This window comes from Amblyraja radiata, chromosome 5 (assembly GCF_010909765.2).
Source record: "Amblyraja radiata isolate CabotCenter1 chromosome 5, sAmbRad1.1.pri, whole genome shotgun sequence".
Lineage (NCBI taxonomy): Eukaryota > Metazoa > Chordata > Chondrichthyes > Rajiformes > Rajidae > Amblyraja > Amblyraja radiata.
In genome coordinates, this window is record NC_045960.1 from 4,530,528 (window position 1) to 4,544,989 (window position 14,462).

At 50.1% G+C, this 14,462-nt stretch overlaps 1 protein-coding gene across 1 annotated transcript in view; it reads right to left on the reverse strand.

Moving 5' to 3' along the window:
• Positions 1 to 14,462, reverse strand: part of mertk (MER proto-oncogene, tyrosine kinase) — a 171,480-nt gene that overhangs the window by 119,260 nt on the left and 37,758 nt on the right. The window contains exon 2 of the mRNA XM_033020527.1: positions 4,829 to 5,132. Within this exon, the coding sequence (XP_032876418.1) occupies positions 4,829 to 5,132 (304 nt within the window). The remainder of the gene's footprint in view (positions 1 to 4,828; positions 5,133 to 14,462) is intronic.

Genomic DNA, 14,462 nt, shown 5'->3' on the forward strand with positions numbered 1-14,462 from the left:
TAATAGCCACTCCACTAACTTCCACCCCCCTACTCTCTTGAATTTCAGGCACTGCAGTGCAGAAAGGAACTGCAGATGCTGGTGTATTCCGAAGATAGACACAAAGTGCTGGAGTAACTCAACAGGTCAGGCAGCATCTATGGAGAAAAAGGATTGGTGACGTTTCGGGACGGGACTCTTCTTCAGACTGAGTGCTGTGTTCAGCTTTGGTCACACTGCTGCAGGAAGGAAGGAAGTGGTTAAGCTGGTGAGGGTGCGGGAAAGATTTAGGAGGATGTTGCCAGGACTCGAGGGCCTGAGCTATAGAGGGAGGTTGGGCAGGCTAGGTCTTTATTCCTTGGTGCGCAGGAGGATGAGGGGTGATGTTACAGAGGTGTACACCATGAGGGGAATATATAGGGTGGATGACCGCACTGTCTCTTCAACCCAGTGTGGGAGAGTCCAGAACCAGAGGACACAAGTTTAAGGCGAGAGGGGGAAGTTTTAATAGGAATCCAAGGTGGAACTTTCTCCACACAGAGTGGTGGGCATATGGCCTCAATAACCTCCTCTGACAGCTCGTTCCTGTGGTAAACCCCTCTACAGGAAGGGGGCCAGAAAAGGGCTGGGTTGTAGCCTGAAGCAACATTCCTGCACTTCCTGACTCAACTTATAAAGGTTCTTCAAAATGAAAAACATTACCCATTTTAATTGTGTTGCCAATTCATTATGCTTCCACTATGCATTATTTATAAGGATAAAGGAGGTACAACCTCTGTACAAGGGTTTACTCTCATAGAAACATAGAAACATAGACAATAGGTGCAGGAGTAGGCCATTCGGCCCTTCGAGCCTGCACTGCCATTCAATATGATCATGGCTGATCATCCAACTCAGTATCCTGTACCTGCCTTCTCTCCATACCCCCTGATCCCTTTAGCCACAAGGGCCACATCTAACTCCCTCTTAGATATAGCCAATGAACTGGCCTCGACTACCTTCTGTGGCAGAGAGTTCCAGAGATTCACCACTCTCTGCGTGAAAAATGTTTTTCTCATCTCGGTTCTAAAGGATTTCCCCTCTATCCTTAAGCTGTGACCCCTTGTCCTGGACTTCCCCAACATCGGGAACAATCTTCCAGCATCTAGCCTGTCCAATCCCTTAAGAATTTTGTAAGTTTCTATAAGATCCCCCCTCAATCTCCTAAATTCTAGCAAGTACAAGCCAAGTCTATCCAATCTTTCTTCATAAGAAAGTCCTGACATCCCAGGAATCAGTCTGGTGAACCTTCTCTGTACCTTCTATGACAATAATGTCCTTCCTCAGATTTGGAGACCAAAACTGTACGCAATACTCCAGGTGTGGTCTCACCAAGACCCCGTACAACTGCAGCAGAACCTCCCTGCTCCTATACTCAAATCCTTTTGCTATGAATGCCAATTCGCTTTCTTTACTGAAGGTGAGGATTAAGGAGGGGAAGAAGCCTATAGGTTCAAATTAGAACGACAGCTGCAGCAAGATGGTGTGAAGCAGGTATGGGCTGGAATGCGGAAGATCACGGGCATGAAGCAGAATGGTGGTACACTGCCTGATGGTGAACAGAGTCTGGCTGATGATCTGAACAGATTTTTCAACAGATTTGACTGCCCCACACCACCCCAGCCTCCCCCACCTGGTCTGCTGACCATTGCTGCTTCCCCTCCACCTCCCATCCCTCTCTCCATCACTCCTGAGATGTCACCTGTACGGAGTCCCCTCTTTCCACCTCCCACTCCACCGGCAGCCCCACCTATGACTCTTCATACTGCTCAGGTCAAGGTGATGCTGGACAGACTGAAGCCAGGGAAAGCAGTGGGGCCTGATGACACCAGCCCAAGGCTACTGAAGACTTGCTCTTCAGAGCTGTGTGGTATTCTAACACACCTGTTCAACCTGAGCTTGCGTCTACAGAGGGTTCCAAGGCTGTGGAAAACATCTTGCCTGGTACCTGTCCCAAAGAAGACCCATCCCACTCTCCACAATGACTACAGACCAGTAGCGCTCACTTCACATATTATGAAGACATTTGAGAGACTTGTCCTTTCCTACATCAGGACTAGTGTGTCAAATCAAATGGATCCTTTACAGTTTGCATATCAGCCTAACATCAGTGTCGACGATGCCCTCATTTACATGCTGCAGAGGGTGTACACACATTTGGACACTACTGATGCATCTGTAAGGATTACATTTTTTGACTTCTCAAGCGCCTTCAACACAATTCAGCCTCGACTGCTAGGGGAGAAGATGGAGAAGATGAAAGTGGATCAATCACTGGTACTGTGGTGTTTGGATTACCTTTCCCTCAGACCACAGTACGTGCGCCTACAGAACAGTGTCTCGGGCACCATCTTGAGCAGCACAGGGGCTCCACAAGGAACTGTGCTGGCTCCGTTCCTGTTTACCATCTACACAGCGGATCTCCAATATAACACCAACAGCTGCTTTTTGCAGAAGTTTTCGGATGACACAGCTGTTGTCGGCCTCATTAAAGGGGGCAATGAGGAGGAGTATAGAGACATAATAAGTAACTTTGTGGAGTGGAGTGCACACAATAACCTCCATCTTAACACCACAAAAACCAAGGAGATAGTTGTGGACTTCAGGAGGGGGAGGAGGAGGACTCAAGCAACACCAATCACCATTAAGGGCACTGAGGTGGAGGTGGTCGCTAACCACAGGTACCTTGGGGTGCAGCTTGACAGTGAGCTGGACTGGAAGGGTCATATGGAGGCGGTGTACAGGAAGGGACAAAGCCGACTGTATTTTTTAAGGAGGCTGAGGTCATTTAACATCTGCCAACCCCTACTGGGCAGTGTCTACCATTCAGTGGTGGCCAGTGCTCTGTTTTTTGCTGTGGCCTGTTGGGGAGATGGCGCCCGCATAGCGGACAAAAACAGACTGGACAAGCTGATCAGGAAGGCCGGCTCAGTGGTCGGGGCTGAGCAACGAACGGTCCAGCAGGTGGCAGAGGCCAGAACTCTGAACAAACTGGGTTCAATAATGACCAACCCCACTCACCCACTCCATGCCCTGAAGGTGATCAAGAGCAGCATCTTCAGTCAGAGACTGATTGCACCAATGTGCAAAACTGAGAGACATAGGAAGTCCTGTTTACCAGCTGCTATAAGGTTATATAATGCGCATAAATAACTGCACTTTTTTTAAATTAATTGTATTTTAACTTGTATTTTAACTTGTATTTTAACTTGTTAAGTATGGAAGCCATTTGAGGAAATGTGTGGTGTTATGTCTGTCTTGAAGCTGTCGTGGCACTGTAATTTCCTGTGAAGGATTATTAAAGGTATAATCAATAATCAATCAATTACTGCCTGCTGCACCTGCATGCCTACTTTCAATGACTGATGTACCATGACACCCAGGTCTTGTTGCATCTCCCCTTTTCCTAATCGGCCACCATTTAGATAATAGTCAGCTTTCCTGTTTTTGGCACCAAAGTGGATAACCTCACATTTATCCACATTATACTGCATCTGCCATGAATTTGTCCACTCACCCAGCCTATCCAAGTCACCTTGCAGCCTCCTAGCATCCTCCTCACAGCTAACACTGCCTCCCAGCTTCGTGTCATCCGCAAACTTGGAGATGTTGCATTCAATTCCCTCGTCCAAATCATTAATATATATTGTAAATAGCTGGGGTCCCAGCACTGAGCCTTGCGGTACCCCACTAGTCACTACCTGCCATTGTGAAAAGGACCCGTTTACTCCTACTCTTTGCTTCCTGTCTGCCAGCCAGTTCTCTATCCACATCAATACTGAACCCCCAATGCCGTGTGCTTTAAGTTTGTATACTAATCTCTTATGTGGGAACTTGTCGAACATAACCAGCTCGCAACAAGCTGCCAGAGATCGTTGAGGCAGGTACTATAACAACGTTGAAGAGACACTTGGACAGATACATGGGGAGGTTTAGAGGATGTGGGCCAAACGCAGGCATGTGGGACTAGCTTGCGCGGGGCATTTAGCCGGCATGGACAAATTGTGATTGAGGCCGACAGTGATGCAGCGGTAAGGCTGCTGCCTTACAGCACCAGAAACCCCGGTTCCATCCTGACCTCGGGTGCTGTCTGTGTGGAGTTTGCATGTTTTCCTTGTAACCACATGGGTTTCCTCCGAGTGCTCGGGGTTTCCTCCCACATCCCAGAGATGTGCGTGTTTGTGGGTTAATTGGCTTCAGTAAAGATTGTTATCTGTCCGTAGTGTGTGGGATCGTGTTAGTGTAAGCAATGATCGCTGTTTCCAAGTTGTATCTCCAAAGTCTAAAGGGCCTGTCCCACTTACGGGATTTTTCAGCGACTGCCGGCACCCGTCATAGGTCGTTGTAGGTCGCCATAATTTGTTGAAAATCCAGCGGTGACCAGAAAGACGCTACGACTCTTTGGGCGACTGAGGAGACGACATGTGAAGCCCGTATGGTCGTGAGTAGTCGCCCAAAGAGTCGTACCTTGTTCTGGTCATCGCTGGATTTTCAACACGTTGAAAATTCTCGGCGACCTGTATGACGGGTGCCGGCAGTCGCCGAAAAAGTTGCGTAAGTGGGACAGGCCCTTAAAAGACCTGTTTCTGTGTAGGAGGGAAACTGCAGATTCTGGTTTACACCAAAGATAGACACAAAATGCTGGAGTAACTCTGCTGGATGAGGCAGCATCTCTGGAGAGAAGGAACGGGTGACGTTACAGGTCGAGACCCTTCCTCAGAGCTGTTTCTGTGCAGTACGACTATGACTACAGTATTAGTTTCCAAACTTAAGACGTTAAGAATGAACAATCAGGACACGGTGCTGTTACCTGCAGGAGCTGGTGATGGTTGATCTCCCTTCACTGTCACTGAAAGAAATATCTTTGAACGAGTAGCGTTCACCATCGATGAGCTCGTGGCCATTCTTCAGCCACTTGATGCGCAGATCCTGTTCATATCCAGGTGCGGCGATGGAACAGTTGAAGCTCACAGGGTTACCCTGAGATACTACAATCCTGGTGGCCGCAGGCTTGAATTGGATCTTTTCTCCAACCTCTGCTGCTTTCAAAGCATCGCTTCTGGTTTCCGCCATGTCCCGGGAGCCTTCTGCTAGTGTTGGCACGCGAGCAAGATCTATCGGGGAACAAATGACATGAGGTCATAAGTGATAGGAGCAGAATTAGGCCATTCGGCCCATCATGTCTACTCCGCCATTCAATCATGGCTGATCTATCTCTCCTCCTAATCCCATTTTCCTGCCTTCTCCCCCCAAACCTCTGACACCCGTACTAATCAAGAATCTATCTCTGCCTTAAAAATATCCACTGCCTTGGCCTCCACAGCCTTCTGTGGCAAAACAATCCACAGATTCACCACCCTCTGACTAATTAAATTCCCTCTTATCTCCTTCCTAAAGGAATATCCTTTAATTCTAAGGCTGTGACCTCTGGTCCTAAACTCTTTCACTAGTAGAAACAACCACTCTATCCAAGCCTTTCACTATTCGGTAAGTTTAAATGAAGTCCCCCCTCATCTAAACTCCAGCAAGTGTAGGCCCAGTGCCATCAAATGCTCATCATATGTTAAACAGTCTCTTCAGCCCATCAGGCCCATGCTGACCATTGATCCATGCATCTTCCCCTTTGCTTTTCTAGAGATAGACACAAAAGGCTGGAGTAACTCAGCGGATCAGGCAGCATCTCTGGAGAAAAGGAATAGGTGACGTTTCGGGTCGAGACCCTTCTTCAGACTGAGAGTCAGGGGAGAGGGAAACTAAAGGAACAGAACAAATCAGAGCCAGCACCGATGACCTAGGAAAGGTGGAGCCCACAATGGTCCATTGTTGGCTGTGTGAGAGGTGGTAACAAAAGGAAACAAACATTGAAACTAGCAGGGCGACTAGGGTGCGGAAGAGACGGAGAGAGAGGGGATGAAAGGGTTACTTGAAGTTAGAGAAGTCAACGTTGGGATGTAAGCTGACAAATGAGGTGATGTTCCTCCAATTTGTGTATGGCCTGACTCTGACAGGCCAGAAAGGTCAGTGTGGGAATGGGAAAGAGAGTTGAAATGATGGAGATTGACGATTATATTCATGTATTGTACATCAGATCTGTTCGGGTAGCATGCAAAACCTGCAAAGATCACTGCACCTTGGCACTTTGACAATAATAATCATTTACGATGGATGCACAAATTGCAACGTTTCTAACCATGAGCGTAACAGTTTGCTGGTAGAACAAAAATGCTGGAGAAACGCAGCGGGTGAGGCAGCATCTATGGAGCGAAGGAAATAGGCAACGTTTTGAATCGAGACCCTTCTTCAGACTGATGTGAGGGTGGTGCGTGGGGGGGCGGAAGAAGAAAGGAAGAGGAGGAGCCAGTGGGCTGAGGGAGAGCTGAGAAGGGGAGGAGAAAGTAGGGACTACCTGAAATTAGAGAAGTCAATGTTCATACCGCTGGGGTGTAAACTGCCCATGCGAAATATGAGGTGCTGCTCCTCCAATTTACGGTGGCCCTCACTCTGGCCATGGAGGAGGCCCAGGACAGAAAGGTCGGATTCAGAATGGGAGGGGGAGTTGAAGTGCTGAGCCACCGGGAGATCAGGTTGGTTATTGCGAACGGAGCGGAGGTGTTGGGCGAAGCGATCGCCAAGCCTACGCTTGGTCTCACCAAAGTAGAGCAGCTGACACCTAGAGCAGCGGATGCAATAGATGAGGTTGGAGGAGGTGCAGGTGAACCTCTGTCGCACCTGGAAAGACTACTTGGGTCCTTGAATGGAGTCAAGGGGGGAGGTAAAGCGACAAGTGTAGCATTTCCTGCGGTTGCAAGGGAAGGTGCCCGGAGAGGGGGTGGTTCGGGTGGGAAGGGACAAATTGACCAGGGAGTTACGGAGGGAGCGGTCTCTGCGGAAAGCAGACAGGGGAGGAGATGGGAAGATGCGGCAAGTGGTGGGATCCCATTGGAGGTGGTGAAAATGTCGGAGGATTATTTGTTGTATGTGACGGCTGGTAGGATGGAAGGTGAGGACAAGGAGGACTCTGCCCTTGTTACGAGTGGGGGGATGGGGAGTGAGAGCAGAGTTATGGGGTATAGAAGAGACCCTGGTGAGAGCCTCATCTATGGTAGAAGAGGGGAATCCCCGTTCCCTGAAGAATGGGGATATTTCTGATGCCCTGGTGTGGAACACCTCATCCTGGGAGCAGAAGCGGCGTAGACGGAGGAATTGGGAGTAGGGGATGGGATCCTTACAGGAAGCAGGATGGGAAGACGTGTAGTCTAGATAGCCATGGGAGTCAGTAGGTTTATAGTGAATGTCGGTCAGTAGTCTATCACCTGCGATGGAGATAGTGAGGTCAAGAAATGGTAGGGAAGTGTCGGAAATGGTCCAGGTGTATTTGAGTGCCTTTTTTTTGGTAGTTAGGGGTGAAATGGACGAAGTTGTGTGCGGGTGAGTTGTGTGCGGGTGCAGGAGGTAGCACCAATGCAGTCGTCAATGTAGCGGAGGTAGAGGTCGGAGATGAGGCCTTGGTATGCCTCAAACAAGGATTGTTCGACGTACCCTACAAAGAGGCAGGCATAGCTGGGGCCCATGCGCGTGCCCATAGCTACGCCTTGTATTTAGAGGAAATGGGAGGAGTCAAACGAAAAGTTGTTGATGGTGAGTACCAGCTCCGCTAGGTGGAGGAGAGTATCTGTAGACGGGGATTGGTTGGTTCTGCGGTCGAGGAAGAAACGGAGGGTTTTGAGACCCCCCTGGTGGGGGATGGAGGTGTAGAGTGACTGGACATCCATGGTGAAGATGAGGGAATGGGGGCCTGGAAAATGGAAGTCCTGGAGATGACGGTGAGGTGTCTTGAACATAGGTATGGAGAGATTTAACCGGGGGGGAGATAGGATGGAGATTTCCTCTCAGGCTCACACCTCCCCCTCTGTCATTTGCCCAACAATCAGCCTGTCCAATAACCCCCTCACCCATGTTCACCTATTACTACCTATTACTGCCAATGCTTTGCGCTGCCCCTCCTCTCTCCCCGCTTACTTCCCCCAAACCACCAACTCGTCCCCACATCCCCAACAATCAGTCTGAAGAAGGGTTTCAAGCCGAAACGTTGCCTAACCATGTCCTCCAGAGATGCTGCCTGACCTGCTGAGTTACTCCAGCATTTCATGTCTATCTCTGGCAGCAACCAGCACCCGCAGTGCTTTGACATTACTTAACCCAGTCACACTAGTTTGATGCCATGATCCCACTTTCTCATCCACGCCCCTCATATTAAGTGCAATATACAGAGACCAACTAACCCACAAACACGCATGTCATTGGGTTGTGGAGAGAAACCAGAGCACCTGGAGGAAACCCACGTGGTCACAGCGTGAACGTGCAAACTCCACACACAGACAACGTCAGGTCAGGATCACACCCGGGTCTCTGGCGCTGAGAAGCAGCAGCTCTACCCGCTGCACCACCGTGCCCCCCTTAGAAAACAGTTAACCACATTAGCTGACGTTTCAGGTCGAGACCCTTCTTCAGACTGAGAGACTCAATATGAAGAAGAGTCTTGACCCGAGACATCACCTATTCCTTTCCTCCAGAGATGCTGCCTGTTCCGCTGAGTTACTCCAGCACTTTGTGTCTATCTTTGGTATTAACCAGCATCTGCAGTGCCTTCCTACACAGTTAAACCACATTGCTGGGCCTAGAATTCACAACAATACATTCAACTTCCATCCCTGAAATATAAATCATATTGTTATTTGAGTCATTGAATCTTTTTGCACCAGGCCTGATCCAGGCACCCATTCCAGAAGACACACCAACCTCAGCTTACATCCATCACATGAAAAATCATTATTCGAGTCAGTGTGGAAACAGGCCCTTCAGCCCAACTTGCCCGCACTCCAAAGACATGCACGGCTGTCGGTTATTTGGCTTCAGTAAAGATTGTCCATTGTTCCTAGTGTGTAGGATAGTGCTTGTGTACGGGGTGATCGCTGGTCGGCATGGACTTTGTGGGCCGAAGGGCCTGTTTCCGCACTGTATCTCTAAACTAAACATGAAAATAATGATAATAAACCAATTGCTGCCAGCTCAAATCTCTGCTTCCTATCACAAAGCCAATTCCACAACGTCATCCTCATTTCATTTACACAACTCTCAGCAAAAAACATGCACAAGTTTAATTTAGTTTATTGTTGCGTGTACCAAGGTACAGTGAACAGCCTTTTGTTGCATGTTAAACCAGTCAGTAGAAAGACTACACAAGTGAGCCGACCTCAGCGCACAAATCCGATTTGCCTCTGCTCATTTATTAATCATAATGACAACTTTATTTTGTATAACACTTTTCATACAATTGAATGCAACCCAAAGTGCTTTTCACAAAACCACAGGTCTAATCAAAAATACAATTTAAAACAGTAAGGACATAGATAGTTAATAACAGAAAAAGCACAGATTGATATAAAAATATAAAATAAAAAATAAAAGATTGAGAGCGTAACAGGACAAAACTCTGATGTCAAATACAGCGTACCATATACTATATGCACACACAAACTGCTGAAAGCTATGCTGTGTCAGGAGTAAAGTCTGTTAAAAACTTGGGGAATGCTGGGGAAACTCAGCGGGTACGGCAGCATCTATGGAGCGAAGGAAATAGGCAACGTTTCAGGCCGAAACCCTTCTTCAGACTCAAAATGTCACTAGAGTGGGCGTCTCTCATAGCCCTGGGTCGGGTATGCCACAGCTTGTGGGCATCATTGGGAAAGGCTTTTTTTCTTGTTACTGCGGCATTGAGAGTCTAACAGGACGGCATCAGGAGACCTGAACACTCGAGCAGGGGCATAGGGAAGGATGGACTCTGTAAAATATGCTGCTCCTAAGCCATTTAGGGCTTTATAGACAAGAAGGAGGACTTTATAGTCCTGGATCTCACAAGGAGCCAATGAAGGGAGTATAATACTGGGGTGATATGTTCCCTTTTCTTGTTATTTGTTAAAAGCCGGGCTGCGGCATTTTGAATGAGCTGTAACTTGATGGTGGATTTTGATGGCAGACCGGTAAATAAGGCATTACAGTAATCAGGTCTGCTTGATATGAAGGTACACAAAAATGCTGGAGAAACTCAGCGGGTGCAGCAGCATCTATGGAGCAAAGGAAATAGGCGATGTTTCGGGCCGAAACCCTTCTTCAGACTGATGGGGGGTGGGGGGGAGAAGGAAGGAAAAAGGGAGGAGGAGGAGCCTGAGGGCGGGGGGATGGGAGGAGACAGCTCGAGGGTTAAGGAAGGGGAGGAGACAGCAAGGGCTAGCAAAATTGGGAGAATTCAATGTTCATGCCATCTGGACGCAAGCAACCCAGGCGGAATATGAGGTGCTGTTCCTCCAATTTCCGGTGTTGCTCACTCTGGCAATGGAGGAGACCCAGGACAGAGAAGTCGGATTGGGAATGGGAGGGGGAGTTGAAGTGCTGAGCCACCGGGAGTTCAGGTAGGTTATTGCGGACTGAGCGGAGGTGTTCGGCGAAACGATCGCCCAACCTCCGCTTAGTCTCACCGATGTAAATTAGCTGACATCTAGAGCAGCGAATGCAGTAGATGAGGTTGGAGGAGATACAGGTGAACCTTTGTCACACCTGGAACGACTGCTTGGGTCCTTGAATGGAGTCGAGGGGGGAGGTGAAGGGACAGGTGTTGCATTTCTTGCGGTTGCAACGGAAAGTGCCCGGGGAGGGGTGGTACGGGAGGGAAGGGAAGAATTGACAAGGGAGTTGCGGAGGGAGCGGTCTTTGCGGAAGGCAGACATGGGGGGAGATGGGAAGATGTGGCGAGTGGTGGGGTCACGTTGGAGGTGGCGGAAATGGCGGAGGATTATTTGTTGTATTTGCCAGCTGGTGGGGTGAAAGGTGAGGACTAGGGGGACTCTGCCCTTGTTGCGAGTGCGGGGATGGGGAGAGAGAGCAGTGTTGCGGGGTATGGATGAGACCCTGGTGCGAGCCTCATCTATGGTGGCGGAGGGGAATCCCCGTTCCCTGAAGGACGAGGACATTTCCGATGCCCTGGTGTGGAACGTCTCATCCTGGGAACAGATGCGGCGTAGGCGGAGGAATTGGGAGTAGGGGATGGAGTCTTTACAGGGGGCAGGGTGGGAAGACGTGTAGTCCAGATAGCCATGTGATTCAGTTGGTTTGTAGTGTATGTCGGTCAGAAGTCTGTCCCCTGCGATGGAGATGGTGAGGTCAAGGAATGGTAGGGAAGTGTCGGAAATGGTCCAGGTGTATTGGAGTGCCGGATGGAAGTTGGTAGTGAAGTGGATGAAGTCAGTCAGTTGTGTGTGGGTGCAGGAGGTGGCCCCAAAGCAGTCGTCAATGTAACGGAGGTAGAGGTCGGGGATGGGGCCCTGGTACGTATTGAACAAGGATTGTTCAACGTACCCGACAAAGAGGCAGGCGTAGCTGGGGCCCATGCGTGTGCCCATAGCTACGCCTTGTGTTTGGAGGAAATGGGAGGAGTCAAACGTAAAGTTGTTGAGGGTGAGGACCAACTCCGCTAAGCGGAGGAGAGTGTCAGTGGCTGGGTATAGGTTGCTCCTCTGGTCGAGGAAGAACCGGAGGGCTCCGAGGCCATCCTGGTGGGGGATGGAGGTGTAGAGTGACTGGACATCCATGGTGAAGATGAGGGGGTGAGGGCCCAGAGAGTGGAATGCGTGGAGGCGGCGGAGAGTGTCTGAGGTGTCTAGAACATAGGTGGGAAGGGATTTGACCAAGGGGGATAGTATGGAGTCAAGGTATGTGGAGATGAGTTCGGTGGGGCACGAACAAGCAGAGACAATGGGTCTGCCGGGAGAGCCGGGTTTGTGGATTTTGGGGAGAAGATAAAAATGGGCCGTGCGGGGCTGGGGAACGATGAGGTTGGAAGCTTGGTCAGGCAGGGCGTGGGAATTGATGAAGTCGGTGATGGTGCTAGATATGGTGGCCTGGTGCTCGTCAGTGGGGTCATGGTCCAAGGGTAAGTAGGAGGAGGTGTCCGAGAGTTGGCACGTGGCCTCAGATTTGTAGAGATCGACGCGCCAGACTACCACGGCACCTCCCTTGTCGGCTGGTTTGATGACCCAATCTGGGTTTTTGCGGAGTGATTCAATGGCAGTGCGTTCAGGGGGGGAGAGATTGGAGTGAGACAGGGGAGTGGAGAAGTTGAGGCGGTTGACGTCGCGGCGGCAGTTCTGAATGAAGAGTTCCAGAGCCGGGACGTTACGAGAGGGGTTCCACGAGGAGGGGGCACATTGGAGACGGGGAAAAGGGTCATCATTGGGGGGCGAGGACTCCTTCCCATGGAAGTGCGCTGTGAGGCGGAGACGACGGTAGAAGCGCTCCAAGTCATGGTGGGCGCGGAACTCATTGAGATGGGGACGGAGGGGGACAAAGGTAAGACCTCTGCTGAGGACAGGCCGTTGGGTGGGGGAGAGGGGGAGGTCGGGGGGGGATGGTGAACACCCGGCAGGGGTGGGAGTTGAGGCCAGAGGAAGGCAGGTGGGTGGACTGGGGACGGGGCGATGTGTGGGGGGGGGGGGTTGTGGGTGTTGGAGGGGTGGTGGGTGGTCAGGGGGTGGGGGGGAGAGAGGGCTGTAATGTGGGTGGGGAAGAGCGGGGGTGACATAGTTGGATGGGGGATGGGGGAGGGTCAGTGGAGCAGCCACTGAGGTTAGCACGGCTGGGCACAGGCGCTAGGACCCAGTGGAGTTAAGTCCAGGAGAGTGGGAGTAAGCAGCGTGAAGGCTCCAGGCCCAGTGCAGAGTCCAGGCTCCAGGTAAGGCGACGGCTATGGGTTGCTGGAGGGGGGTGGAGTGGCTGCTTGATATGCAAGCATGTATATGAAAGCAAGCGGTGCTGACTTTACACCGGGAGCCTGGGATCTCTAGATGAGATCGCCAGTGGTGGAGCTCCAACCAGCGTGGCCTTGTTGGCTTCGGAAGCCGCGGCCTCCAGTACGGAAGCGGCCGTTCCAGGGTTCCCAAGCCGCTGAGAGGACTCTCCCGACGCCGGAGCAACATCACCCGGCGAGAACGGCCTGGAACATCGGGCCTCCGTAGAGGCAACTGTGGAGGCCTCAATGGGCCCGACTATGGGTGAACTGGGGTTGCGGACTGGACTTTGTGCCTTCCCTCATAATGGGAACCATTGTGGGGGGATGTTCTTTATGTTACATTTCTTTATTATTGTTATGTTGTGTTCTTTTTAATGTGCTGCATTGGCAATAAGCATTTCACTACACCTATTGGTGTATGTGACTAATAAAGAACCTTTGAACCTATATGGGTTTTTGTACAGTCATGTTCAGTTAAGAAAGGCTGTACTTTAGCAATATTTCTGAGGTGATAGGAAGCACACTTTGTTACCTTATTTATTTATGTGAGATTCTAAATTAAGATCATTGTGAATTTTTACCCCCAGGCTTGTGACTTCTTGTTTGACGTAGGCGGTCAAATTTCCCCGTTTACTGAGTAACAAACAGTTCACAGAGTGAGAAACAAGCATCAAATTGGTGAAGACTCATTGGGAGAGAAGAAAGGAGATGAGGAGAAATGTATTTAATCAAAGGGTGGTGAATCTGTGGAATTCATTGCCACCGACGGTAAAGACAAATTAAAAGACCCTTCCAGAGAGCCGTCAGTGGATATTTTTAAGGCAGATAGATAGATACTTGATTAGTATGAGTGTCAGGGTTTAGGGGGAGAAGGCAGGAGAATGAGGTTGAGAGGGAAAGACACATCAGCTATAATTGGATGGCGGAGTTGACTTGGTGGGCCGAATGGTCGCATTCTTCTCCCATCACGTATGACCTTATGAGAGTAATGGTCACCTCACAGAAGTGGAACCCCATCAGGGGGCGGCACATATAGCAGGGTGTGAACCACCAGATCTATTCAGAGTCACGGCAGTGTCAGGACATGAGAGGAGGCCATTGGTCTCAGTCTCAGAAGGTCAGGGAGTGAGGGGGCTGTAGGTCATGGAATATAGAGAATCAGAATGGCGGCCAACGCAGTCGACTATTAGCGTGCTGGCCACAGAAGCAGATCTACAATCACATATTACAATCGCTCCGCACTCTTAAATCTCTACTCCAACAGCAACATTCCTATACACTCTAAATGACTCGATTGTAACCATGTGTAGTTTAGTTTAGAGATACACTGAGGAAACAGGCCCTTTCGGCCAACCAGATCCGCGCCGACCAGCGATCCCCGCACATTAAACTATCCTACACACACTAGGGACAATTTCTTTTTAACATCTACCCAGCCAATTAACCTGCAAACCTGCGCGTCTTTGGAGTGTGGGAGGAAACCGAAGATCTCGGAGAAAACCCACGCAGGTCACAGGGAGAACACGCAAACTCCGTACAGACAGCACCCGTAGTCAGGATGGAACCCGGGTCTCCGGCGCTGCATTCGCTGTAAGGCAGCAAC